The sequence below is a fragment of the Stegostoma tigrinum genome, chromosome 14, assembly GCF_030684315.1.
Source record: "Stegostoma tigrinum isolate sSteTig4 chromosome 14, sSteTig4.hap1, whole genome shotgun sequence".
In the NCBI taxonomy this organism is placed as follows: Eukaryota; Metazoa; Chordata; class Chondrichthyes; order Orectolobiformes; family Stegostomatidae; genus Stegostoma; species Stegostoma tigrinum.
In genome coordinates, this window is record NC_081367.1 from 10,815,725 (window position 1) to 10,841,977 (window position 26,253).

At 44.3% G+C, this 26,253-nt stretch overlaps 1 protein-coding gene across 1 annotated transcript in view; it reads right to left on the reverse strand.

The window, feature by feature from the left end:
- klhl6 (kelch-like family member 6) overlaps positions 1–6,710 on the reverse strand; it is a 51,429-nt gene extending 44,719 nt beyond the window's left edge. The window contains exon 1 of the mRNA XM_048542323.2: positions 6,416–6,710. Within this exon, the coding sequence (XP_048398280.1) occupies positions 6,416–6,675 (260 nt within the window). The 5' untranslated portion in view covers positions 6,676–6,710. The remainder of the gene's footprint in view (positions 1–6,415) is intronic.
- Positions 6,711–26,253: the final 19,543 nt, after the last annotated feature.

Genomic DNA, 26,253 nt, shown 5'->3' on the forward strand with positions numbered 1-26,253 from the left:
TCACAGTGTACATTCTTGAGTGAAATATGTTGCAATATATATTCCAACATCTGGTATTGACAAAATGATAGATGCCACAAATGTACATTCTAGTCTATAGGGCAGCATGGTGGCTCAGTGTTTAGCACCACTACCTTCTAGTACTAGGGACCTGGGTTCAATTCCACTCTTGGGTGACAGTCTATGTGCAGTTTGCACATTCTCCCCAGTCTACATGCGTTTGCCCTGGGTGCTGTGGCTTCCCTCCACAATCCAAAGATGTGCAAGTTAGGCGGATTGGCCATGGTAAATTGCCCATAGCATTCAGAGATGAGTAGGTTAGGTGCATTAACCAAACACAATCAGATCACCTCTCATTCTTTGATTTAGGGAATTTGGTTGCATTTTACTTAGTAATTCTCAAAAGAAAGCACTCTTATGCCCAAGAACAAATCTACTGAATTTTTGTTGCATCTCTTCTGAGACAGGTCTAAGTTTTCTAGGTAAAACCTACAAAGTAGTATCAGTCTTACCATGAGGTGAGCGTCTATGTTTTACTGAAATTCCTTGCAGCAAAGGAGAGGACACAAATTGCTTTCCATGCTTGCTACACCTACATGTTGGTTCTAAGTGATTCATAAGCAAGATCATCCAATTCCTTCTGGACTCCAGCATTTACATGCCTTTCAACTTTTAAAAGACACTTTGAACATAATCTTAAAGAAGTCTGTGTGACATGGGCTAAGGTGAGATTTATGGCAGAACCAGACAAGAAGTAAGGCGATGCCAATCTGTTGAGATCACATTGCACTGCCGTTGATGCTTTTCTGAAGAGGCATGATGAGATTCTCACCAGCAAGTGACAAGATGCCAACTGACAGGGATTAACACTCATTAATCTCCCTCTTGACAGCCCAGCTCGCTTTATTAATATCCCAGTTGTGATCTTACCAAATGAACTAGCCATCAGGAAAACCTGAATGCAAAATCAGAGTGAGCCCTATGTGGGTCTGTCTCGCTGCCTCCTCTGAAAGACCTTTATCTTTCCCAGGGTAAAACGGCTGAGCAGGGTGTGATCAATATGCTGCATACACCCTTCCACTGCAAACACTGGCACCCAACTTTCAGTGATCCACTGCGTCACTCTAATGCTTCTGGCAGTGCGCCCTGCAAGCCCAGACTTGTAGCATTGTACCCCTACATCAGGTACAGTCAGCAGTCCACGTGGTGGATCAGGCCACCTTCCGGGGCTGCTGTCTTGCTCTGTCAGCATACAGGCATCTGGTGCCTAACAGTATGCCCGAAACATGCATGCCTTGACTCACCGTGCCGTACCTTGCATTTGTGATTGGCGCAGACACACAACCAGACAGGTGGCCGTGTTGGTGCTTGAGTCTTCAGTCATGGGTGTCTGCATCTTGTCATACATCAGTGTGCCACGTCAGTCTAGCATCCATACCAAATGGCAGCAGCAACAGGCACCAAACATACACTATATGCAGCAAGAAGTAAGGCTGAAAGTCTTAAGAGGAGTCGGCCAGAAAGGAGTCCAGTGAAGTCTGTCAGTGTTTGTGGTGTCTGACCCAAATACCTAGTATTTATCTTATACATTGCTTATATGTACTAAAGGCAGAACACATTTTTGACTGGTGGATTGTTTCAAAACAACATACCCTTTAGGCTGTTCACAACAAGTAAGGTACTGACTATACCCAGCCACGCTGTGCTTTCAACACTCCGAGCATAGCATCTAACATTAGATGTAATTCTGAAATTGGACATTTGCTGAATAGTCATCAGTGCATGAGAACCAGTTTAGGATTGTCAGCTGGGCTCACGAGGTGGCATTTTTGCATGTACTGGAAGTTATATATAGCAGTACAGAGGGCCCTGTTATTTGCAACCAGATGGAACATGTACACTGTGCTTATTTCAACTCAAGAAAATATTGATAGTTATTTACTGGTTCAAATTTTCAGGGCCTTGACCAATCAGAGTCAACCTGCCTGATTTAAAATTTAAACAAAGCTTGTCAGTTAACAGTCAGTCATAATTACTGGCTGCATTCTTCGTGGCAACACCTTTACCAATCTGAACTCTTCTCTCGTACGGTATAAATGTTGAGTTCTCTCACGCTGGCATTTTTGTGAATTGTCCTGATGAGCGCAAGATATAAATATTTTTCAAAGTGTGCCCTTTATGTCAAAGTTAGTTGATTTGGAGGGGATTGACAGGTTCTTGCTGAGACACTGTCTCCTCTCAAGGTGGCATCTAGGCCAAAGAGGCAGAATTTGAGTATAATCACTTGACAGAGAAATACGAAGAAATTTCTTCTCTCAGAGAGTCAATAAACTTTAAATTCCTCCTCCACAGAGAGAAGTGGAGGTTAGCATTGAAAATGTTCGCAGCTGAGATAGAGAATTTTGATTGACAACCAAGAAGTCAAGGCTTATGGGGGACGGAGTGACGTGTGAAGTTAAAGCTACAGTCAGATCAGCCATGCTCGTATTGAAAGGTTGAGCAGGTTTGGTAATCTAATGGCTGACTCCCATTCTTATTTCTTAAGACATGGTTTTTGTTTCACTCATTCACAAGATGAGGGCATTGCCTACTGGGTCAGCATTTATTGCCCATCCCTAATTACCCTGAGGGCAATTGAGAGTCAACCACGTTGCTGTGGGTCTGGAGTCACATGTAGGCCAGTCCAGGTAAGGACGGCAGTTTCGTCCCTAAAGGCCATTAGTGGACCAGATGAGTTTTTCCGACATTCCACAATGGATGCAAGCCATCATTAAACTCTTATTTATTGAATTCAAATTCCAACCTCTGCTGTGGTGGGATTTGAACCCAGGTCCCCAGAAGATTGCCTGGGTCTCTGTATTAACTGTCCAGCAATTATATCACTAAGCCAACGCCTTCCCAATTTTGAAGTGGCGCTCTCACCTATGAGTCTGAATTTTGTGAGCTGATACATTGCAATGACTTCAGTGCATATTCTGGGCTGTCACATCAATGCATACTGTTGGGCTGCTGGCTTTCAATTGAGATATTACATTTCTTGGGTAGTCATAAAAGATCCCATGATGCTATTGGAAAAAGACCAGAGCAGCTCTCCCTAGGATCCTGATTAATATTAACTAACGCCCATGAAAACATTTAACCAAATCATTATCACATTGTTACTTGTGGTACCCTGATGCTGAATTTTTAACATTTCCATGGTATTATACAATGCATTATGGCATTTTTGAGTTTGTCAAAGGAACATTATAAATGCAATGACTCTCTTTCTTTCAATAGTGGCTTTGAGCTTTACAACATTTCCCTGTCGATTTCCATGCAAAGGACTCAATATTCCACCTGCAGGATGTTTCTATAATCCTATCTAATGAAGTGATGGGCCTGGTCCTGGACTGATGATGGTGTCGAGAAGTCAGGTTATACTCCTTCTCAGATGGTTTCCCATGGACAGGAATCGGCCACAGGAGATGCTAACAAATATGAGTTCTGGGACACGGCTCCACAGTGTGAATTTACATTCGCCATGACTTGAATTTTCTTCTAGTCAATTCAAAAATTCTTTGGTATGGACTACACCATAAATAGGTTTTACATCTTTCAGAGTCTTTTGGTATTGTTGGGAGGTTCCAGTGATTTGCGATGCTTGTTCCATTGGGCATGGGAGACATTTGCGTTAAGGATCTGGTCACGGGGTACCATTGAGCTGTTACTATCCCCCAGACAATGACTACTTGGGGTCTCTAACCCACATAGTATCCCACAGGGAATTACTCACCAATCAACATTCACCCCACAATAACCTGCTGAGAGTTCCATGTAAAGAATTATTTTGTGGCACTACTTGGCTCTGAGTCAAATGATAAGGGGTTTAAGACCCAGTCCAGGTTTGTTGACATAATCTAACCTGTTGGTTCAGTGTAAGACAAAGAGAAAGAACATTATTGGAAATGCTCACTTTCACATGAACTATAGCAACTTGAAGATCAAAGGTATCTTCCAGATGCCCTGACCAATGTTCATCCCTCAATCTCCACCAAGAGTGACTTCTGTGTAAAATTGGTGTCATTGATTCAGTCGCTAATTTTAACACGTCCCCAAGCAAAAATTTGGGAGAAATCTGTAACTTGCTATTGCTATTTATTCCATAAAACACAAAGCCAAAGTTAATCCCTCAACAGTGAATTAATCAGTCATTATCACATTGCTGCCTATGTTTTATCGGCAATGAAGATCTATGCAAGTTAACAAACGTCTATATGAATGGACCAGCTGTCATCAACACATTTCTGTGCTGCAAGGGACCTGGACATTCCATCAATAAAGACTCTGCTGCATACACCTGATTAAATGGGAGGTCTATGAAAGAAATACTACTGTCCTTCTTGAAGCCAGTTCCACAAACATTCAGAAGAAACCCCAGCAAGATTAGCGGTGAAGAATTGAGCTCAGTGTCCAGTGGATGGCTGAAATTATCTCGCCTGCTGGGTCCCGTCTTCTCAACTACTGAATGGTCAATGTTCCAGGGAAGGGGAAAGAACACACTATAAAGACTCTCCGAAACTCTCCTTGAGGAACAGCATCACTGACATCAGTGACCGGGAGGAGATTGCTTCCATATGTTCAAAATGGCAACAATCTTTCTATCAAGTTTGATCACATTTTTGCCTGAAAACATTAATGACGAAGTGACGTAATGGCAGAGAAGGAAAGAAAAGAAAGCAAATCCTGCACCCCAGATCCCACTGCCTCATCCAACCAATGTACCCAAAGATCTGTAGGTTGAGAATTGGCCTGTGAATCATATTGGGACCCATGCTGGAAACACACAATCATACATTGACGTCATCTTCAATTCAAGGGACAGGTGGCAATGATGCTGCCTGTGTGATCTTTCTGTGCACAGATTGGCTACTTCGTCTGCATATATACCAACACTGATGACATTTCAAAAGTACCTCATTGGCTTTTTAGTGCTTTTGAAAGTTCTGATGATGTATAAATTTGTTAGATGGTTTATGTCTTTATAAATTTAAAGTAAAAGCACAACACACTGCATGCGATGAAAAGATGTGTCAGTCTATCAGCTTGATATCTATAGCCAAAGACATATTTTCTTAGGGGCTCAGAGGCTGATATTGGAGTCATAGTATGGAGCTGGACGAACACAGCAGGCCAGGCAGCATCAGAAGAGCAGGAAAGTCGACGTTTCAGGTCAGGACCATCTGTATTTATTTCCGAGCTCCCATCTCCATTTCTGAAGAAGGGTCCCGACCCGAAGTGTCAACTTTCCTGCTCCTCTGATGCTGCCTGGCCTGCTGTGTTCCTCCAGCTCCACACTGTGTCATCTTAGGGGCCCACTCCCCACAATCTTTTGCATCTTTAAATGGGCCCGTGATTTGTCTCACATATTGAGTAGCCAACTTTATTTGGGCATATTCCTGGGTCTTTCCTTTGGTATTTAAAAATGTCCGTGGCTAATAAATGCAAGTAAATGAACGAATCAATGAAAATGAATGAATTTTTTTAATTGTTTCCTGTTCGGGAGGCACAAAGTTGACAATGTTTGCTCATCCTCACATTTCCCTAATGTTTTGCTCCAATAATCACAGATCAGCAATAGGATACCACACTGAGACATCAGGAACAAACTAATAACTGAAGCCATTCCTATTTGTCAGCTGTGGCACTTAAACAGTGAACAGAAAGACAGGTACAGAGTTTCTTTGAGTAAAAATGATTGGCCACAGAACAGTGAGGTTTTGGAGCACTATTACTGTATATTTCTTTATCTCTTTATTGGTTTACAGGCTTCAGCACCACCTTCAAAGCTCTTTGTCTATTCTTTCTCCCTTAAGATGCTACTTAAAACATACCTCTCCATCACTGTAACTATGCTTTGCTTTGGGCCTTTGTTTCCGACTTGGTGTCATTTTTCCATCCTATTATTCTGCTGTGATGATACATTAAAGGTGCTATTTCAATGCAAGTTGTTGCTGGCAAAGACATTCTCAAACTCGGGAACTATTCAAACGTTGGGCAGAAATTAGCGTCGTCCCAAAGAAATGATTGTCGTGGAATATCCATGGCAAGATTTAACTTGAATATCAACAAATTGCCTTTATGCAGTGTCTCCAATACAGTTAAAAAAAGACTTGGACTCCCCACAAGGGAATTATCAGACACAGATAATTGTGTTGACACAAAGGAGATATTAGGGCCAGTGAGCAGATGTTTGGTCAAACAAGGAGGTCTGAAGGAGCTTTTTAAAGGTCCACAGAGGAGAGGCAAAGGAGTTTAAGAGATGGAAGTCAGGACTTCAGGCCTAGACAACTGAAGGTACAGTCACCGATGCTGGGCCGAAGGAAATATCCAACAGTCTTGGCACATAAACAAAGAAATGATGCTTTCGGCCTACCTGAAGTAACTGCTGGCAGCTGCCAACACAACCCGGTGACAGGAAAACTCTCTGTCATCCACACACAGGACAACATCCGTGAGGGAGCTGTCCAGCCGGAGGTCATCCAGGCCACCCTGCAGGATAGTGGAGAAGCCGGTGTCGTTGAAAGTCACTGTCCCGTCTGACGAGCTTTCTGTCAGCCCCTCAACAGCCCAGGTATGTTTCCCAGCCTGGCAGCTCGAGCCCTTGTCGCTGCTGCTCTCCACTACAACAGCCATTTCGCATACTCCTGCCTGGTTGCTCCACTCCTCACAGGCTGATGCAGCGTTTTGAGGTTTCACAGTCAGTTGTAATGTTGCCCTTTGACGGATTTCCTGCTCATGACTCGCTTCTTATCAGAGACCAACACATATGCAGAACAGGAAGAGCAACACTTTCTCGTATTTTTTTCCTTCTTCGCCATCCTCCCCTGCCCCCCTCACCCCCTGCCTGTACTGATGTGGAGTTGTTAGCCCATCGAATGATCATAATAAAATGTTTTTGCACCTCTTTCAAGTTTCCTTTCTGCTGTACAGAGAGCTGAAAGTTACTTCACTGGATACAGCTCCAATAATATCAGAACGTTTATAGCCATTGGGTGTAAGAGGCAAAGCAAGGGTTTGGAAGATGAGCGTGTCTGATCTGAATCCTCAATGCGACAGTCAGTTCCAATCTGAGGGATGCCTTCCCCAGAATAAGATGTTTTCTGGCAGGTCCACAACAAGACAGCGATGATTTTCCATCACGCAATTCCTTTAATGTTCCACCATCTCTCCTGGAGGATAATGGTGCTTGTTGATGTTTGATGCTATGGGCTTGGAAAGTTCATACATTGTGTTGCAAAGTGCAAACACTGCCTCTCGCAGTGAGTTCACAAATTCTAACCCTAGTGCAAAGCTATATCACTGCCGCCAGAGGGTGGTGGGCTTATGGAATTCATTGCCGCAGAGTGCAGTGGAGGCCGGGACGTTGGATGCCTTCAAGGCAGAGATCGACAAATTCTTGATCTCAAAAGGAATCAAGGGCTACGGAGTGGGGGGGGGGGGGGGGGGGGGAGTGCAGGGAAGTGGTGTTGAAATGCCCATCAGCCATGATTTAAATGGTGGAGTGGACTTGATGGGCCAAATGGCCTTACTTCCACTCCTATGTCTTATGGTCTTAGGATGAGGGGATCTAGTGCAGCAAGTGTGACCAATAGACAGGGCAATGGATCCCGTTGAAACACAGTCGTCAGGCTGATAGGGAATCAGGATTAAGCATTCTCATTATATGTAACTGTAGTGTAATATTGCAGTCTCCTGAGACAATCAGCGCAGACTGAATATAGTTCTGGATTTGAGTGAAGATTGTAGCTTCGGCTGTTGGCTGTAGACGTTGGTTGAGGATATCACCTTGTAAGGGGATGAAACGTTTGCTATCAAACCTCCCAGCTCGACGAACATACCAACATCCACAGACTAAATATAATCACTGGAATAAAGTGAGGCAAGTTTACAAATGATGCTTTTTGGGTTATAGGATGTCAACTCAAATAGAGCATTTTTTCACTTTTTAACCCTTGAACCCTATCAAACTGTCCCAAGTTAAGAACCACAGATTGGGTGTTGAGTGAAGCTTCCTCTACACTGTGTCAACAAACATTTCCAGTCTTAATTACAGTGCAAATCTCTTGTACGGTCGCATCAAACACTCCCTGGGCAGTTACAGCCAAGGTCGACATAAAATAAAACTCCCTTATCCTGTCTCGTCATGTGTTGCTAAAACAAGGATAAGTTAGAGACAGAGTAAAGCTGACTGTAAAATTGAGAAATTCTCAGGTCATATGCATCACAGTTGGCTACAGAGTAGAAACTGTTCCGTGAAGCATTCCCAGGTGAGAAACAGCACAGGTCAGATATAGAGTAAATCTTCCACTACAGTGTTATAACAAGATGTGGCAAGTTATCAATAGCAGCAATTCAACTTCAATCCAACCTCAGTGTCAGATTAGCACCGCCTGCTGCAATAGTCTATCCTCTGACCTTTCCCAGGGAGGTTGTCAATTGCAAGGCCATTTCCAATTTGTGTAAAAGTGTGAACAATTCCATGGGCCACGCCAGAAACTTGAGTGCCAGCTATCCAAATGCAGGGCAGATGAAACTTATCAAGCATTTACAAACCCCTACTTTATTGGTCTGCTCTGTATTTCCAATGCAGAGTGCAGGGAGTGATCTGATGAACTTTGACAGCAAATTTGCATCAGGTCTGTCAATCCAGTTCATTCACTAGATCATCTCCACGATGCCCCATACATTTTTTGAAGGCAATTATTGCTAAGTAAACAACTGCGAGTGTTTGAATGTTCTGTGTGTTCAATGTTGCCTGCAAAAGGTAGAGACGCTTGGTGGTTTGGCCATGTTAAATTGCCCATAGTGTTCAGGTGGGTTATAGCGGGGTGGGTCTGGGTGAGATGCTTTGAGGTTCGGTATGGACTGGGCCGAAGGGCCTGTTTCCACACTGTGGGGATTCTATGATTCTATGAAAGCAATCTGGTTTATTTTAAGCATGTCACAATATTAAAATAAGGAAGTTGTGCAACAGTTACAGGCTCTTGATCAGTTTTCTTCCGGAGTATTGTGTTTAGTCTAGGAGCACTGCACCTCAGGAAGAATATAGTGGCTTGATTGAGTACACACTAAGACTCCCAGAATGATAAAAGATAAAACTATTAGGACAGTGCTCATACAAAAGGTACTCTCTCCGAAATCCCTCTGCCTCAGTACTGAGGCCATGCCAGATTTTGGAACTTGCTGACTTTCAGGGAAAAATTTGGAATGTGTTAATTCAGGTCAAGATCCAGTCAATAGGGGAACAGGAAAACCAACAGATATTATAAGTTAATCACCATATCGCTGCTGATATTAATTCACTTCACACGCAAAGGCTCGTACACACCATTCCCCACTTCCCTACATTGGTTAGCCGATTTAAATTGACAAAAAATTGTCGTGTTTGTGTGTGTGTGTGTGTGTGTGTGTATATCCCTGTATAAATGCACACAATTAGTTCAATTTAGCACTCTTCTTAGAGTCACTTAATATTCTGGCTGTTTTCCAGGTCATTGGATCTGTTGTTATTTTGCATCAGAGGAAGTTCACTTTAAGCTCCGCCCTCCTCTGTCCTGTTTGGAGAAGTGGGCCTATTGTTCCACAGAATGATCTGCTCCACTAACTATTACAGATATCCATCTCACTTTGAGATTAATCCCCTTCCCCTCAGTTATGCCTTTTCCGATGGGACATCTTAAAACCTTTGCTCAACATTCATCTACCAAAGCCGGAATAAGAGTCTAAATCTCAGGATATAATGGACAATTCTTGTCCTTCCTGGGGCTGGGGGCTAGGGTTTGAATTTATAAGCTCAATCATTGTTAAAATGTTTTTGACAAGCTTTACTTTTTCCTTAAACATATAACACATCATCATTGTCACATTTGTGGAAGGCTACATGATGGTGCGTTTTCCCTCCATTACTTCAGAATATTGTGTTGCACAAAATCATTATCTTTAACTAACCCTCCCATTCCCTCCCTCACATCCCTGGGGGGGAACTGACTCCAGCTAGAACAGAGCTGAATGTGTTTTGAGATAACAAGGTGTAGAGCTGGATGAACACAGCAGGCCAAGCAGCATCAGAGGAGCAGGAATGCTGGCGTTTCGGGCCTAGACCCTTCTTCAGAAATGGGGGAGGGGAAGGAGATTCTGAAATAAATAGGGAGAGAGGGGGAAGCGGATCGAAGATGGATAGAGGAGAAAATAGATGGAGAGGAGACAGACAGATCAAAGGGGCGGGGATGGAGCCAGAAAAGGTGAGTGTAAGTGGGGAGCTAGGGTGGGGATAGGTCAATCCAGAGAGGATGGACAGGTCAAGGAGGCCGGCTGAGGCTGGTAGTTAGGAGGTGGGGATGGGGCTTGAGGTGGGAGGAGTGGATAAGTGGGAGGAAGGTCGGACAGGTTAGGGAGGCGGGGATGAACTGGGCTGGTTTTGGGATGCATTCAGGGAGGGGACATTTTGAAGCTTGTGAAGTCCACATTGATACCATTGGGCTGCAGGGTTCCCAAACGAAATATGAGATGCCGTTCCTGCAACCTTTGGGTAGCATCATTGTGCCACTGGAGGAGGCCCAAGATGGACATGTTGTCTAAGGAGTGGGAGGGGGAGTTGAAATGGTTCGCAACTGGGAGGTGCGTTTGTCGCGAACTGAGCATAGGTGTTCCACATGTGTGACCTATTTTGATTTATGTGCAACCACAGACGTTGACTGTCATCTGAAAGAAAGAGCATGCATTTGTATAGCACGTTTACTATCTCAGGATATCTACCCAAAAGCATTCACATTGACTGACATACTTCGGAAGTGTTGCAATATAACAACCAGTGTGTAGAGCTGGATGAACCCAGCAGGGCAGGCAGCATCAGAGGAGCAGGAAGGCTGACATTTTGGAAAGGTCTATTTCTTCAGAAGGGTCTATTTCTGAAGAAGGATCTAGCCCAAAACATCAGCCTTCCTGCTCCTCTGATGCTGCTTGGCCTGCTGTGTTCATCCAGCTCTACATCTTGTTATCTCAGATTCTCCAGCATCTGCAGTTCCTACTATCTCTAATAACCACTGTGGCTTGCTTGTGCACAGCACATTTCTAAAAAGCATAGTTAAATAAATTACCCTTTTGTATTAGAGATAATGGGAACTGCAGATGCTGGAGAATCCAAGATAATAAAATGTGAGGCTGGATGAACACAGCAGGACAAGCAGCATCTCAGGAGCACAAAAGCTGACGGTTCGGGCCTAGGCCCTTCATCAGAGAGGGGGATGGGGTGAGGGTTCTGGAATAAATAGGGAGAGAGGGGGAGGCGGGCCGAAGATGGAGAGTAAAGAAGATAGGTGGAGAGAGTATAGGTGGGGAGGTAGGGAGGGGATAGGTCAGTCCAGGGAAGACGGACAGGTCAAGGAGGTGGGATGAGATTAGTAGGTAGCTGGGGGTGCGGCTTGGTGTGGGAGGAAGGGATGGGTGAGAGGAAGAACCGGTTAGGGAGGCAGAGACAGGTTGGACTGATTTTGGGAGGCAGTGGGTGGTGGGGAAGAGCTGGGCTGGTTGTGTGGTGCAGTGGGGGGAGGGGGCGAACTAGGCTGGTTTAGGGATGCAGTAGGGGAGGGGAGATTTTTAAACTGGTGAAGTCCACATTGATACCATTGGGCTGCAGGGTTCCCAGGCGGAATATGAGTTGCTGTTCCTGCAACCTTCGGGTGGCATCATTGTGGCAGTGCAGGAGGCCCATGATGGACATGTCATCTAGAGAATGGGAGGGGGAGTGGAAATGGTTTGCGACTGGGAGGTGCAGTTGTTTGTTGCGAACTGAGCGGAGGTGTTCTGCAAAGCGGTCTCCAAGCCTCCGCTTGGTTTCCCCAATGTAGAGGAAGCCGCACTGGGTACAATGGATGCAGTATATCACATTGGCAGATGTGCAGGTGAACCTCTGCTTAATGTGGAATGTCATCTTGGGGCCTGCGATAGGGGTGAGGGAGGAGGTGTGGGAACAAGTGTAGCATTTCCTGCGGTTGCAGGGGAAGGTGCCGGGTGTGGTGGGGTTGGAGGGCAGTGTGGAGCGAACAAGGGAGTCACGGAGAGAGTGGTCTCCCCCTCCCCTGTCTGCTTTCCGGAGAGACCACTCTCTCCGTGACTCCCTTGTTCGCTCCACACTGCCCTCCAACCCCACCACACCCGGCACCTTCCCCTGCAACCGCAGGAAATGCTACACTTGTCCCCACACCTCCTCCCTCACCTCCATCCCAAGCCCCAAGATGACATTCCACATTAAGCAGAGGTTCACCTGCACATCTGCCAATGTGGTATACTGCATCCATTGTACCCGGTGCGGCTTACTCTACATTGGGGAAACCAAGCGGACGCTTGGAGACCGCTTTGCAGAACATCTCCGCTCAGATCGCAACAAACAACTGCATCTCCCAGTCGCAAACCATTTCCACTCCCCCTCCCATTCTCTAGATGACATGTCCATCATGGGCCTCCTGCACTGCCACAATGATGCTACCCGAAGGTTGCAGGAACAGCAACTCATATTCCGCCTGGGAACCCTGCAGCCTAATGGTATCAATGTGGACTTCACCAGTTTCAAAATCTCCCCTTCCCCTACTGCATCCCTAAACCAGCCTAGTTCGTCCCCTCCCCCCACTGCACCACACAACCAGCCCAGCTCTTCCCCCCCACCCACTGCATCCCAAAACCAGTCCAACCTGTCTCTGCCTCCCTAAACGGTTCTTGCTCTCACCCATCCCTTCCTCCCACCCCAAGCCACACCCCCATCTACCTACTAACCTCATCCCACCTCCTTGACCTATCCATCTTCCCTGGACTGACCTATCCCCTCCCTACCTCCCCACCTATACTCTCTCCACCTATCTTCTTTACTCTCCATCTTCGGTCCGCCTCCCCCTCTCTCCCTATTTATTCCAGCTCCCTCTCCCCATCCCCCTCTCTGATGAAGGGTCTAGGCCCGAAACGTCAGCTTTTGTGCTCCTGAGATGCTGCTTGTCCTGCTGTGTTCATCCAGCCTCACATTTTATTACCCTTTTGTATTGTCACATTGGGAGACGAAAGTGGCCCAGAGCACCATGAAAATTGCCCTGTTCTGTGATGGATAATGTCAGGAATATTTTACATTCACACGACAGGACACGCTTAACACCTCATCTGAAAGACAGCATCTTCAACAGTGCAGCATTCTCGAAGCACTGCAATTGTGTCAGCCCGGATTCTGTCTCAAATCTGGAGCAGGAGACTCAAACACACAGCCTGCTCACTCAGAGATAAAAATGGTACTAATAGAGGCAATATGACTATAAGGGAAGTCAGAGCTGATCAGGACCCTGCCTTACATCTATTTCAAGAAATGTGCACTTTCTTCAAGTCTGTAGGCACCAAGGCACATTGTATGTTTTATTTTTCTGTTGTTACCCAGCTGAGATCAGCACAACCAATCTAAGCTTGGGATGGAACTTTCTGATCTATGTAATTTTGTAATCCAAAACAAGACTATGAATGTGACGTGTCAGCATCGAGGAGCGACTGTTGAAGTGGCACGGTGGCTCAGTGGTTAGCACTGCTGCCTCACAGCACCGGGGGCTTGGATACAGTTCCACCCTTGGGTGACTGTCTGTGTGGAGTTTGCACATTCTCCTGTGTCTGTGTGGGCGTTCTTCGGGTGCTCTGGTTTCCTCCCACCATCCAAAGATGTGCAGGTTCAATGGCTTGGCCTTGTTAAATTGCCCATAGTGTCCACGAATGTTCAGATGAGGTGGATTGGCCATGGGAATTGCAGGGTTACAGCAACAGGGTAAGAATTGGGTCTGCATAGGATGCTCTTTGGAGGGTCAGTGTGAACTTGATGGGCTGAATGGCCTGCTTCCACAATAGGGATTTTATGTAATATTTGAAGTGGATCAGGTGGAAGGCACTGAAACATCAGTTGGGTGTTCCAAACCCTGGGTGTAAATCATTTCTATAGCACAATAAATGTCCTGAGGCACATAATGATGCATGCATTGACAAGTTGGTACACAAATGGGCCAGTGTGCATATGTGCTTGTTAATGATGGCACAGGTCCTTGCCAGAGAGACATGGCAGGCTCTTAGCAAATCAGCAACATGTTTTACATGCTGGCAAAACTAAAGAACTGGTCATTGACTTCAGAAAGAAAGTAGGAAAACACACACCCATCTACATCAACAGAATGAGGTTGAAAGAGAGAACAGCATCAAATTCCTCAGAATGATGGTCAATGATGCCCTGTCCTCAACTTCCCATGTAGATTTAATGATCAAGAAGACACAACAATGCCTTCTCTTCCTCAGGCAGCTCGGGAAATTTGGAAGGATCATAAGGTCCCTCACCAACTTCGACAGATGCACCACTGAAAGCATACTGTCCAGGTGCATAAAGGCCCCTGGTGTGGCAACTGCTCTGCCCAGGACCGTAAGAAATTACAGAAGGCAGTGTGCACAGCCCAGACCATCAGGGAAGCCAAACTTCCATCCATGGACTCTGTTTACATGGCCCACTGCCACGGAAAGCTGTCAACATCACCAAAGACTCATTGCACCCCGGTAATGATCTCCTACAACCCCTTCCGTCAGGTAGGAGATACAGAAACCTGAACACATGCACAGGTATGTTCAGGAACGGCTTCTTTCTGGCCATTATCAGACTGTTGAATGAACTCTAGCCTCAAATAATATAACCTGCAATATAACCTGTATACCTCTGAGTCTTTTTGATCTGCACGTGCTTTGCCTGTTGTGATCTGCCTGTATCACTCGTAAACAGTATATAACACTGTATTTTGTGACAATAAATCAATCAATGAACCATGACTGATTTAAATCAGCAGGCAAGTTTCAAAATGTAATATTAGCTTTCGATTAGGATCCCCTTTCGTGTTAATGGCATGAAACATTTTTACCCTCATAACATCTTCAATTCATGCTTAATGGAGCAAACACTGTACAGTGAACCCCAAGTGGTCCACAAAGAACATCACTCAATGAGGTGTTAACCTTCATGATCGCTGCCATACTTGAAGGTGGTTATCACCACTGATAAATATGATGTTGGAAACATTTCGAGTGCTGTGGAACAGGAAGTACAAAGCACAGTACTGAGCAGTCCTGATTAAATAGTATGATGTGCAGATTGTTGAGGCTTTGGCTGATTGAGGAATGCTCAATTACAACCTGCATTATAAGCACGAAGGTGTTAACTGTTTTCTATATCCCGTAGTGCTCTTACACTTAACTGAATGGTGGTATCTTTCTTCATTTATTAACTAACACCAGTAAAACACCGTGATTCCAATTAAATAATATACATGAAAGGCCTGTCAAGGAGAGTGACAATTGTATCAGTTGTAGTCAAGTACATTCAGGTGGAGGGCGCTGTTTGGATGGTTACTTGAATATATACACCTTGTTGATATGGAGTAGAGTGGAGTCGGGAGATACATACCTGTAACCTTTCACTCTGTGAATAAATCTTTTCTACATTAAGGTTTGGCTGTGGTTTTCTCTTCAACTGACTATCAGGCGTAGAACATAGAGGATACTGATTTTTACCTTTGACCAAAATATGAAGGGGGATATGGGCAGGGACGTTTAAGCAGCAAATGCTAATGACCTGGAGCTCACTGCCCTTAAGGGTATTAAATGACAATGATTTCAAGCAGAAATTGTGGGGAAGAAGGACTTGAGAGAAATATATTTGCAGAGGCACTGGGATGGAGCAGGTAAATAGAACTGATTGGTTTTCTTTATAGAAGCCTGGAGGCTACTCGATTGGCCAATGGTCTCCACCTACGCTGTAATGACAATAGAGAGTGTCAGAATGTGAAGCTTGTATTCAGCAATCATATCCTTCTGAGAATATAGAATTCAAACAGTAAGATCCAAACAACTTTTGTCTGCATTCCAAGAAGACCTGGGCATCTGCCTGTCTGACACAATCACTTCAGAATGAGGACCTGCGCACGGAGAATATTTTCAAAATAAATACAAGAGGCGATCAAGGATGGCTGATGTTGGGTTCAATTGCGAAAGCCAGGGGATGGAGACAGTGGGGGAAAAAGTCAGCTCCTCGGTAATGAAGAAATAGTGGTTGACAGCTCTGTCGCCCATAACAGGGCAACAAGAGAGGCACTGGCAATTAAGCAGCACTGACGGGTAGAGGGCAGGAGCTGGAGGAGACTGCAGAGGTAACTGTAAATGATAGCGGAGAGGGAATTACAAAGTAGGATGAAAAAAAAATTAGGGTGACCAGTGAGCTGGGCTTGGCCTGTGACAGAATGGGGGCTGTGGAGTCCTGGATGAATTAAAGATTGTTTAATGGTAATGTTGTCTTAGTCTTCCCTGATCACAGGGTTGATCTTTTCGTTAGAGGGAGTGTGATGACTGGGTCATCATGCCTCAGGTGAGGGGAGATGTTGAGAAGGCAAGGCCTTCGCAGTAACCTCAGCTAGCATAGGGATTGAACCCATACTGTTGGTGTCATTCTACATTATAAACCAGACAGCCGGAGCCAACTGACTCCTAATGACTTACTTAATTTCCTCCTCCCTCCCAGCAACTATAATGAGATCTATGAGCCCAGTCTGAAGTTGCCATTTTGATTAAAGCAGTCTCAGCTGTCTGTAAGATGCTGCATTCTTCTCTCGGATACCTCACACTCATTCTGTCTCTGCTACTGTCCCCAGCTTCCCAGCAAGGCTTGTACTCTTCCACTCTAACTATTGCTCGGGTATCTTCCCTCGCTAACCGACACCGAGCCCAGCCCCCAGCACCAGGAGCCCTGCATGCCCTCTGTACTGGCTTCTGTCTTGGTCCAGATGCCTCTCTACCTGAACCAACCTATTCCACTTGTTTTCATCTCTCTTGATACGTGCCTCTCTCTCATTCCAAGAGAAAATCAACAGGGTAGTGGACTGCACAGCATTCAGTTCCTCATCCCTTATGAGGGGAGCAGTCTGAATCAGACCAACCCCAAGCAGCATGACTGACCATGTCCAAATCCTTAACCCTAACATCGGCCCTCATGTATATCCTGAAGAAGGGTCACTGGACCTGAAACATTGTCTCTGCTTTCTCTCCATGGGTGCTGCCAGACCTGCTGAGTTTCCCCAGAAGTTTTTGTTTTTGTTTCAGTTTTCTAACATCTACAGTTCTTTATTTTTGCTCACATTTATTGGCATTGATTTTCCCCAAAATCAGTGATGAGGACATTCGAGTACAAACTGTCTTCTTCGAAGTAAACCATTCTTAACAAAAGAAATTGAAAAACACAACATCTTTGAGAGTATTTGATTGTTTCATGGGATAGCTAATTCTGATTATTTCCTTGTTTCTGTAAATTCATGGAATTAGAATGTTGAAGATTTCACTCCCTCTCTCTCTCTCATGTCTCTCTCGATGCATCAAATGCCATTGATGTTTTTTGAAGCACTCCCTCCATTGCAGATCAATACAGGGATCACTGACAGAGCTGACTCAAACGTGGGCAATGGGGTTTACATATAGCACTGGCCTAAAGCATTGTTACCAACTGAATGGTGCTGAATTAAAATCTTACCTACAATTGCAACACCTACAAAGAACTTAAGTGAATCGTTATTGATAACTACAGGAGGATCAGACTCCAGATTAGCAATCCTTTTCAGGATTATTAAAGGAGACTGGACAAAAAAAACTATCCATGGAAAATGTTCCCTTTAGGGAAGCAAGTGAATCCCTAGGGATGGGCATGTAATAATTAAGATTAGTGCAATAAGAGCAGTCAAAGTATCTATCATCTTGTCCAAATTGTTAATGGAATTGTGGAAAGAATGAATTGGAGTATTGGGTTGGTCTATTTGAATGGGGTAGCTTTGTTCATGGAAAAGGATTATATGTCAGCACGTGTTGAGAAGAGGGACAAGCAAAAGAAATAAACCTGTTGGGCCTCGTGAGCTTGGTTTATTTCTGACAGTTTGCCAATTGCCTGCGATGATATAACGCTGTTCACAAACTTGGTGTTGCATTTGACCTGAACATGAGCTTTCAACCACAGATCTACAGAGTAGACTGACGGGATGATAATTGACTGGGTTGAATTTGTCCTACTTTTTGTGGATAGTCATACCTGAGCAATTTTCCACATTGTCAGGTAATTGCCAGTGCTGCACTGGAACAGCTTGGCCAGGAACATAACTAATTCTGGAGAACCAGTCTTCAGTGCAATTGTAGTATAGTGATCCATAGACATGACCTGATTTCCTTTTTTTCTCCTGAAGAGCTTTGGTGAAAGCAAGCAATAGAAACCAGATCTTATCCAAACTGTGATTTACAAGCACACATTCCTTCCTAATAGATTTCTAGTGCTTTTCTTCAGTAATTCCCACATTAATCCTGACCAGCGTGCTTACTGTTAATTGTATTCTCACAGTTTCACAATCATCGAGATAAACACCCTAAAATATGATTTATTCTAACGTATTATGTACACCTGCATAGTCTTATGGGTAATGGTAACTAACCCCTTTTTGTCTTCTTAACTTATTTTCTTCTATTTAACCAGTTACAGAGAATGCTTTCATCATTGTCAAAGTCATTTATGCACATGATATGGTTTAAAAAGCTCATTTAATTCATTTTACCTAATGCTAACTAGAGTGATACAATTCATTCCAAGCAACCAAATAACACCTGAAAGCTAAACGTTAATGCTGTACAGCAATGTCCCACTTTCACTGTTGGTGTGGTATTCACAATATTTGGAAATTCCTTTTCCTGGAACACAACCTTGGCTCATTAGGCAACACTTGGATGTTTAAGAGTCATTAGGTTGAACTTTAATTGGCAGCAGCACATGGGTTTGGGAAATGGAGAGGGAAATTAAAACCTCTGTCATTGACAAAACATGAGGAAACCAGTTTGAACGTATAATTTCTGCATTTTGTGCAACAGGCTACCTGAGTGTGACTACCTTGGGACAGGCAGATTGCCAATGACCACATTTTAATTCCTCAAAATTAGAGCAAATTTTCATCACACTTTTCAATTTAAAATCGGCTGCGCATCTATCCTGGCCTCGCCAAGATTTACCAGGGAAAGCAAGGTTTAGTGCACAACAGTGACTGAGGGAGCTGAATTAACATCAGTGACAAAAAAACAGTAATTATTCTGCAATGAAAAGAGGCTTTTTCGCTTTGCAAAGATACTTCCCTGAGAGTCTTTCAGTGATAATTGTATCACATGAGTAAACACCATTAATAAAACAATAGACAGAATCCTATAGGCATCTGAGCAATGTGCGTTATGGCAAAATTTGTGGCAAAAGTGGGTGTGAGGTCCAACAAAGCCTACCTTGACGTTTGAAATAACTACAGAGGCCGATATCCCGTCACCAGTCACCCTTTACTAACACGTGGAGAGTCCTTAACACTGATCCAGCACCCCCAGTTCCAGCTCTCAAAGTGAACAGAACATCTCAGAGCCCCGTTTATATTAGTCAGCCAGGGCTCCCCGTTTGGACCAGGTTAACAGCCCCAATTGGGGAACTCATACTCTATGAGGTCCAGCTGGCTGACCTCATTAAAATCATTACATTTCACCCCTGCCCAAGTCTGAAGACATAGGCCTTTCCTTGTAGCACCTCCTCAGCCATTTCAGCACCAGGTCAGGTTCTTCCAACTCTGCGTCAGATTCGGGCAGTGTGTAATACACAGGAATTTGCCCCTTGCACCCGGAGCATCCCGGGAGAAATCACCCGCGAGATTCACTGCACCAATCTCAGATTCAGAGGTCCCTTCAACAACTGCTGGAAGGTTAGCACCCATGAGTTCCAACAGCCTTTCCAACTGTTCCAAGGAGCTTGGCACATTTTGCTCCCACACCGTTTGCGGCTTTCATATGGTCCACGTGCTTCTTCAGGTGTCGGTCCCACGTGAACTTTGTATGTTGCTGGTCCTGACCTTGCGGTCAACCAAGCCTCTGATCCACGCAGGGCCATTCCCTTGATCCTTATGTCAAACAGCGTCGCCTATAATAAACTGTCCCTCTTGCTTGGTAAAGTCTGGCATCTGGCACTGGCATTCCTGATGTCATTTCAATGTTGGGAGCAACACCCTGAATGTTTTATGTATTTGTCAAGCACCCAGGTAGATTCTCAATAGGCAGTTTTGAGTTGCTAATTGAGGGTGATTATAGCTCGTTGAACACTATATTAATGGCTCAACGTGCCTTATTAATGTTCAGCATCCTATCTCATCAAATGTGCTAAACAAACTAGATGTTGCGAAATATCGACGTGGGAGACAAAGTGGACACCTGGCAAACTTCAGCTCACTTCTGGCTGTGAGGCGTTTGTGCGGTGGGGTTGGGGCGGCACGGTGGCTCAGTTGTTAGTACTGCTGCCTCACAGCTCCAGGAGCCCGGGTTCAATTCCAGCCTCAGGCAACTGTCTGTGGGGAGTTTGCACATTCTCCCCGTGTTTGCGTGGGTTTCCTCCAGTTTCCTCCCACAGTCCAAAAATGTGCAGGTTAAGTGGATTGGCCATAGTGTCCAGGGATGTGTAGGCCAGTTGAGTTAGCCATGGGAAGTAGGGGGATGGGTGTAGGTGGGATGCTCTTCAGAGGGTCAATGTGGGCTCAATGGGCTGAATGGCCTATTTCGACACTGTGAGGATTCTATTCTATTCTACGTTGCCCTATGCCTTTGGATGGATATAGGTTGAGTGGTAAGCTGTTCCAGGAATGACGCTTGGTAAGATAGGAGTAGAATCAGACATGAGGACACCGTAGATGCAGGGAAGGTAGTTAGTGAGAAACAGGAGGCTGGAAGAACACGCCAGGCAGCATCTGCAGGAAAGGAACAGTCAACGTTTCAGGTATTACCTTTCTTCAGGGCTGGATGTGAGGGTAAGGGGAGCTGCAGATAAAGTTGGGGGGGGGGAGTCAGGGGTGGTAGTGGAAAGGTGGACAGTGGTGATAGGTATGATCTGGTTTGTCAATGGGAGGGATGAATTCAGTTGGTGGCTAGAAGGGAAATTTGCAATGCAAATTTGAAGAACAACACCTTATCTTTCACCTGGGCACCCTGCTGCTCGGAGGACTCAATATTGAGTTCTCCAATTTCAAATAACCAACCCACCCATCCCTGGCCTGACCCTCCAGCCCCACCCGCTCCCTTCCATCCCACTTCTGACCCTCCCTTCCAGCGACCAACTGGATTCATCCCTCCCAATGACTGACCAGGTCATACCAGTTGGGGAGGTGATGGCCCAGTGGTATTGTCACTGAACTGTTAATCCAGAGACCCAGATAACGTTCTGGGGACCCAGGTTTGAATCCCATGACAGATGGTGGAATTTGAACTCAATGAGTATCTGGAATTAAGAATCTAATGATGATCACGAATCCATTGTTGATTGTCAGAAAATCCCGTCTGGTTCACTAATGTCTTTTAGGGAAGGAAACTGCCACCCTTACCTGGTCTGGCCTACATGTGACTCCAGACCCACAGCAAGGTGGTTGGCTCTCAACTGCCCTCTGGGCAATTAGGGATGGGCAATAAATGCTGCTGAGTCAGTGACACCCTCATCCTGTGAATGAATAAATATAAAAAAACTTCCACCTCCTTCCTTTCCCCTCTTCCATCTTTTTCTGCAGCTCCCCCTAACCCCACATCCAGTCCTGAAGAAGGGTAATAGCCAAAATATTGACTGCTCCTTTCATCCAGATGCTGCCTGGCCTGCTGCATTCTTCCAGCCTTCTGTTTGTCTACCTTTGATTCCAGCATCTGCAGTTTTTTTTTGTCTCTAAGGTAGTTGATGAGGTTTGTTTGTTAAGATACATGCAGAAATCTCTCTGGGCATCACAGCAAAACACTCCAGTTGCAAAAGGCAACTTACATTTAACCAAAAAAAACTCGATTCTCTCGGGCTGACCCTTACCCATTCCTTTGTGCAACTGTTGTTGTCGCTCCATCTCTCTCTGGGCTTCATCTCTACCCATCCTTTACTTCTCCCTCCTCCCCTACGCCTTCTTCAGCATCTCTACCAATCCTTTCCTAGCTACAAATGCTTCTGAAGAAGGGTCACTGGATTCTAAATATTTCCCTCTACAGATGCTGCCAGATTTGCTGAGCTTTCCTAACAATTTCTGTGTTGAACCAAAATAGTGCATAATTCAGTTTACTGTTTTTCAATGCAAGGATTTTACTTTAGAACTCTGCCTGATACAACATGAACTCATCTTGTGTTTGACCTGTAACCTCTATATCTTGGAAGATCCATTCACACATTCCCTGACTTAAATCCAAACATCTTTAACTTGAGGATAATCATTCCTTCTGGAATGCTTGTCTTCTGCAACCCTGTAGCAAAACCTTCAATGTATCCTGAAAAACTGCATATTTTTTCATGTTCCTCTAAACCTGTATTGTCCAGAAAAGGATTTTCTTAAATAAACAAAAATCTACCCCTCTCTGAAGGCAAGTAGTGGCCCTGTAAGAGTCGCTGTCTCTCTCATTTCCTGCTCACACAACCAAGATGCCACTTGCCAAGTGTCCTGTACCCAGTTTCTGCAGCGTTCTCTGTTTGTCATCTTGTTTTCATTTCCCTTTAGCTGGAAGTATATTAAAGGTCACAAGATCAGAACCATGTGGAGAATAATGAATTCATGAAGTGCGTTGCAAATCTGATTTTAATCACACAATTTGCATTATTTATACATAAAATAACAGACACTTGGGAATAAGTTTCTTGATGAGATCTAACTCACAATTGGGTGACTTACATACTGGTGGCCTGAGGGAGTTTCACCAGCCTGGGTATCACTGAGTGTTCGTAGAAGCTGAAATCTAACACAAGAATCTACCTAGTTTTCGATGCCTATGTGACGCCTGGGAGTGAATTACGGGCTGGTATCTGATTGGGGGCCAGTGGATAATTGATAAATAGAAAGCTTAAAACTTATAAGGCCACTTTAAACTCCCTACTGCCTGCGGGAAACAAGCTAGAAATGGGGGGAGAGTAGTTGAAAGTGAGTTTGGATTTAACCTATTAACTTTCTATCCCAAACCAGTAGGCTCTTCTTTAATTTGAATCATTTACATATAAAAAATATATTGGCCTAGGTTCTCTAACACTCTCTGTTATTAATTTGAAGCTTCAGTACCCACAATATTTTGCTTTCATTAACACAGAATCTGTCTGTTTCTTTCGAAATGAAAAGAGACAGCAAGGGTAAGATATACGTTGGAACTGAAAACAACATCCAGGTGTTTTATATAAATTGGCAGACACTTGAAATCCTGAAATAAAAACTGTTACAATAGAGTGGCATAGTAACTTAGTGGTTAGCACTGTTGCCTCACAGTGCCAGGGATTTGGGTTGGAATCCAGCCTTGGCTGACAGTCTGTGTGGAGTTTGTATGTTTTCCCTATGTCTGTGTGGCTGTATGCTGAGTGCTCTGGTTTCGTCCAGAGTCCAAAGATGCACAGGCTAGGTGGATTGGCCATGTTAAATTGTCTGTCATATGCAGGGATATGCAGGTTAGGAGGATCAGCCATGGTAAATGTTGGATTCCAGGGATAGGATAGGGTAGGGGGCTGGATAGGACGCTCTTCCAAGGATTGGTGCAGACTCAGAGGGCTGAACGGCCTCCTTTTGCATTGTATGGGTTCTATGAATAGCTTTTGATGCATTAAACGAATATGGGGGTAGTGCAGGAAAATAATGTTGGGATTGACTATTAGCCATGATCTAGTTAAATGGTAAAGCAAGCCCAATGGGCCATGTGGTCTATTCCTGCTGCTATTTCCCATGTTCCTAATGCAACCATTCCATTCCAACTTTGTTGTGCTATGTCCCACAAGTCAGTATACCTTTACTGGACATGCTCATGATCACAACAGCATACCACGTGAAACTCACACCACAGGAGCAACAGTGACCATCTGACTTTGTTATCTTGGTGGTAGATATTTGGAAAACTAACTGAAGACCAATGGTAAACCAGCTTTGGACAACAGAGAATTTGGACAAAGCAAGAGTTCCTCAGCCTCTGGCAGCATCAGCTTCTGCAGCTGTAAAGATCCATAGGTAATTCCAATTACTCACTAAGAAAACAGGGATAAATGATATTTGATTAGAATTTAAGTTCTTTCAAGATGAAATAAATTTGTAAGATTGCTTCCATTCAAGAAAAACAAGTACAAAGAATGCACCACTAGAACACAAAGTCTGTGCAGTGCAATTCAGTGGTTAGAGACAAGTATGCTCGGTTCCTGACATTTGTTACATAAGTGACAATTTTCACAACAGTAGCTGTGAAGTATGTCTTCTGAAAAAAAAGGAACTGTTTTAAATTACGCTGATATGAAGTCACAATCACACAGCTTAAGGTGGTAGTCCAGTGTTTTATGATGCAATCATGGATAGCAGAAAGCTCATTATGGACTGGACTTCCAATAATACCCTTACTGAATTATATCGTTCGAACTACATATACAGTTCTATTTTGCAGATCAAATTATAGATCAGCCTGAGAAATGAGCTCCGAAAATCTTGCTGGCCATTGGCAAGGAGGGGTTTCACAAAATTGACGCTTGCAGTTTTTCCACAGAAGATCAAAAAGATTCAGAAGAGATCTAGGAGAATCTCAATGACCAGGTCAAAGGTTAGGATTTTTTATATTCATGCGTGAGACATGGGTGTCACTGCCTGGGCCAGAATTTATTCCCCATCCTGAGTTGCCCTTAAGGAGGGGCTAGTGAACTAGCTCCTTATATGCTGCAGTCCATGTCCGTTATTAGACTCATAATGCCATTAGGGAGGGAGATCTGGAATTTTGACCAGCGACAGTGAAGGAACGGTGGTATATTTCCAAGTCCAGATGTGTGTGACTTGAAGGGGAACTTGCTGTTCTTGTCCTTCTAAATGGAAGGTAAAGTGGGTTTGGAAAGTGCTGTCTAAAGATCTTTGGTGAATTTCTACAGTGCGTCTTGCAGATAGCATGTACTGCTGCTACTGAGCATCGGTGGTAGAAGGACTGAATGCTTCTGGATATGGAGTCAGTCAAGTGGGCTGCTTTATCCTGGATGGTGTCAAGCTTTCTTGAGTGGTATTGGAGTACATGAATCCAGACAAGTGTAGAGTTTTCCATCAAACTCCTGCATCGTGCCTTAAAGATGGTGGACTCATGTGTTCCGTCTATAACTCATTTCCCTAAAGACAACAATCCCTAGGGTTTATTGACCATTTTGTCAGAAGAGGCCACTGCAAAAGGCAAAAATGCAATTTTCCCAAACAGGAACTGCCAATGATTAGTCATTACCTCTATACCAACTGCAGTCTTTAGGAAGAATCTTTTAGCAATTTGCAAAGTGGACGCAGCCCAACGAGGCCCACGCTTTTGTCTTTTGTGAGTCACAAAACATATAGCCTTTGGTTGGAAAACACCGCCATCTGTCCAAGCCAACATATCCAATGTAGAGTGCAAAACACCCCCTCTAGTTTCACAGTTTCATAATTATTTGTTAAGACATTCACCAGTGAAACAATGGAGGTGATTCTGCTAACCACCGCATATGCATCATCTACTTGCGTAAGGACATGACTTTGACTAAGGAGTAAGGATATGACTTTGAAATGACCTAGAAGCCAGCTATCAGGATTATTATGGCTGAGCAGTCTTCCCCGGTCTCCAGCATAAGCACGCTCAGGAGGAAAATGCAAATAACCTTGCCCAGCAACCAATCATCTAACCATCCCTCTTGATCTACATTTTGATGCTTGAGATCTTAAAGCTGAAAACATCCTTAGTGATAATCTTTTGCTCATTGGCTGGGACCAGTCTGATGCAATCAACAACTGCTGAAGATGAGCAACTGCCATCATTATCCAGGGATGGCCTGACAGTATCAAAGAAGTACCTGGGATTCATTGATTTACAGACATGAACCTTTGTGTCAAATGTCTTTTCCAAGGACAAACAAGTTGTAATACCATTACACTAAGACATCATGTCCATGGTCCGCCAGGGACACAAGGGTATTGAAACAGCAAGAGGGGTAGCTCGAGAGTCCGTGCACTAGCCATGAATGAATTAAAATTTTCAGTGACTTGTGAATGCATATGAGAAACGTCGAATGTATAAACCCAGCAGCAGAGGGAGCCTCTGTATTCACACAATGTTCCTTCAACTCCTCGGATGAAAGGTGTAATCGCAGTACAA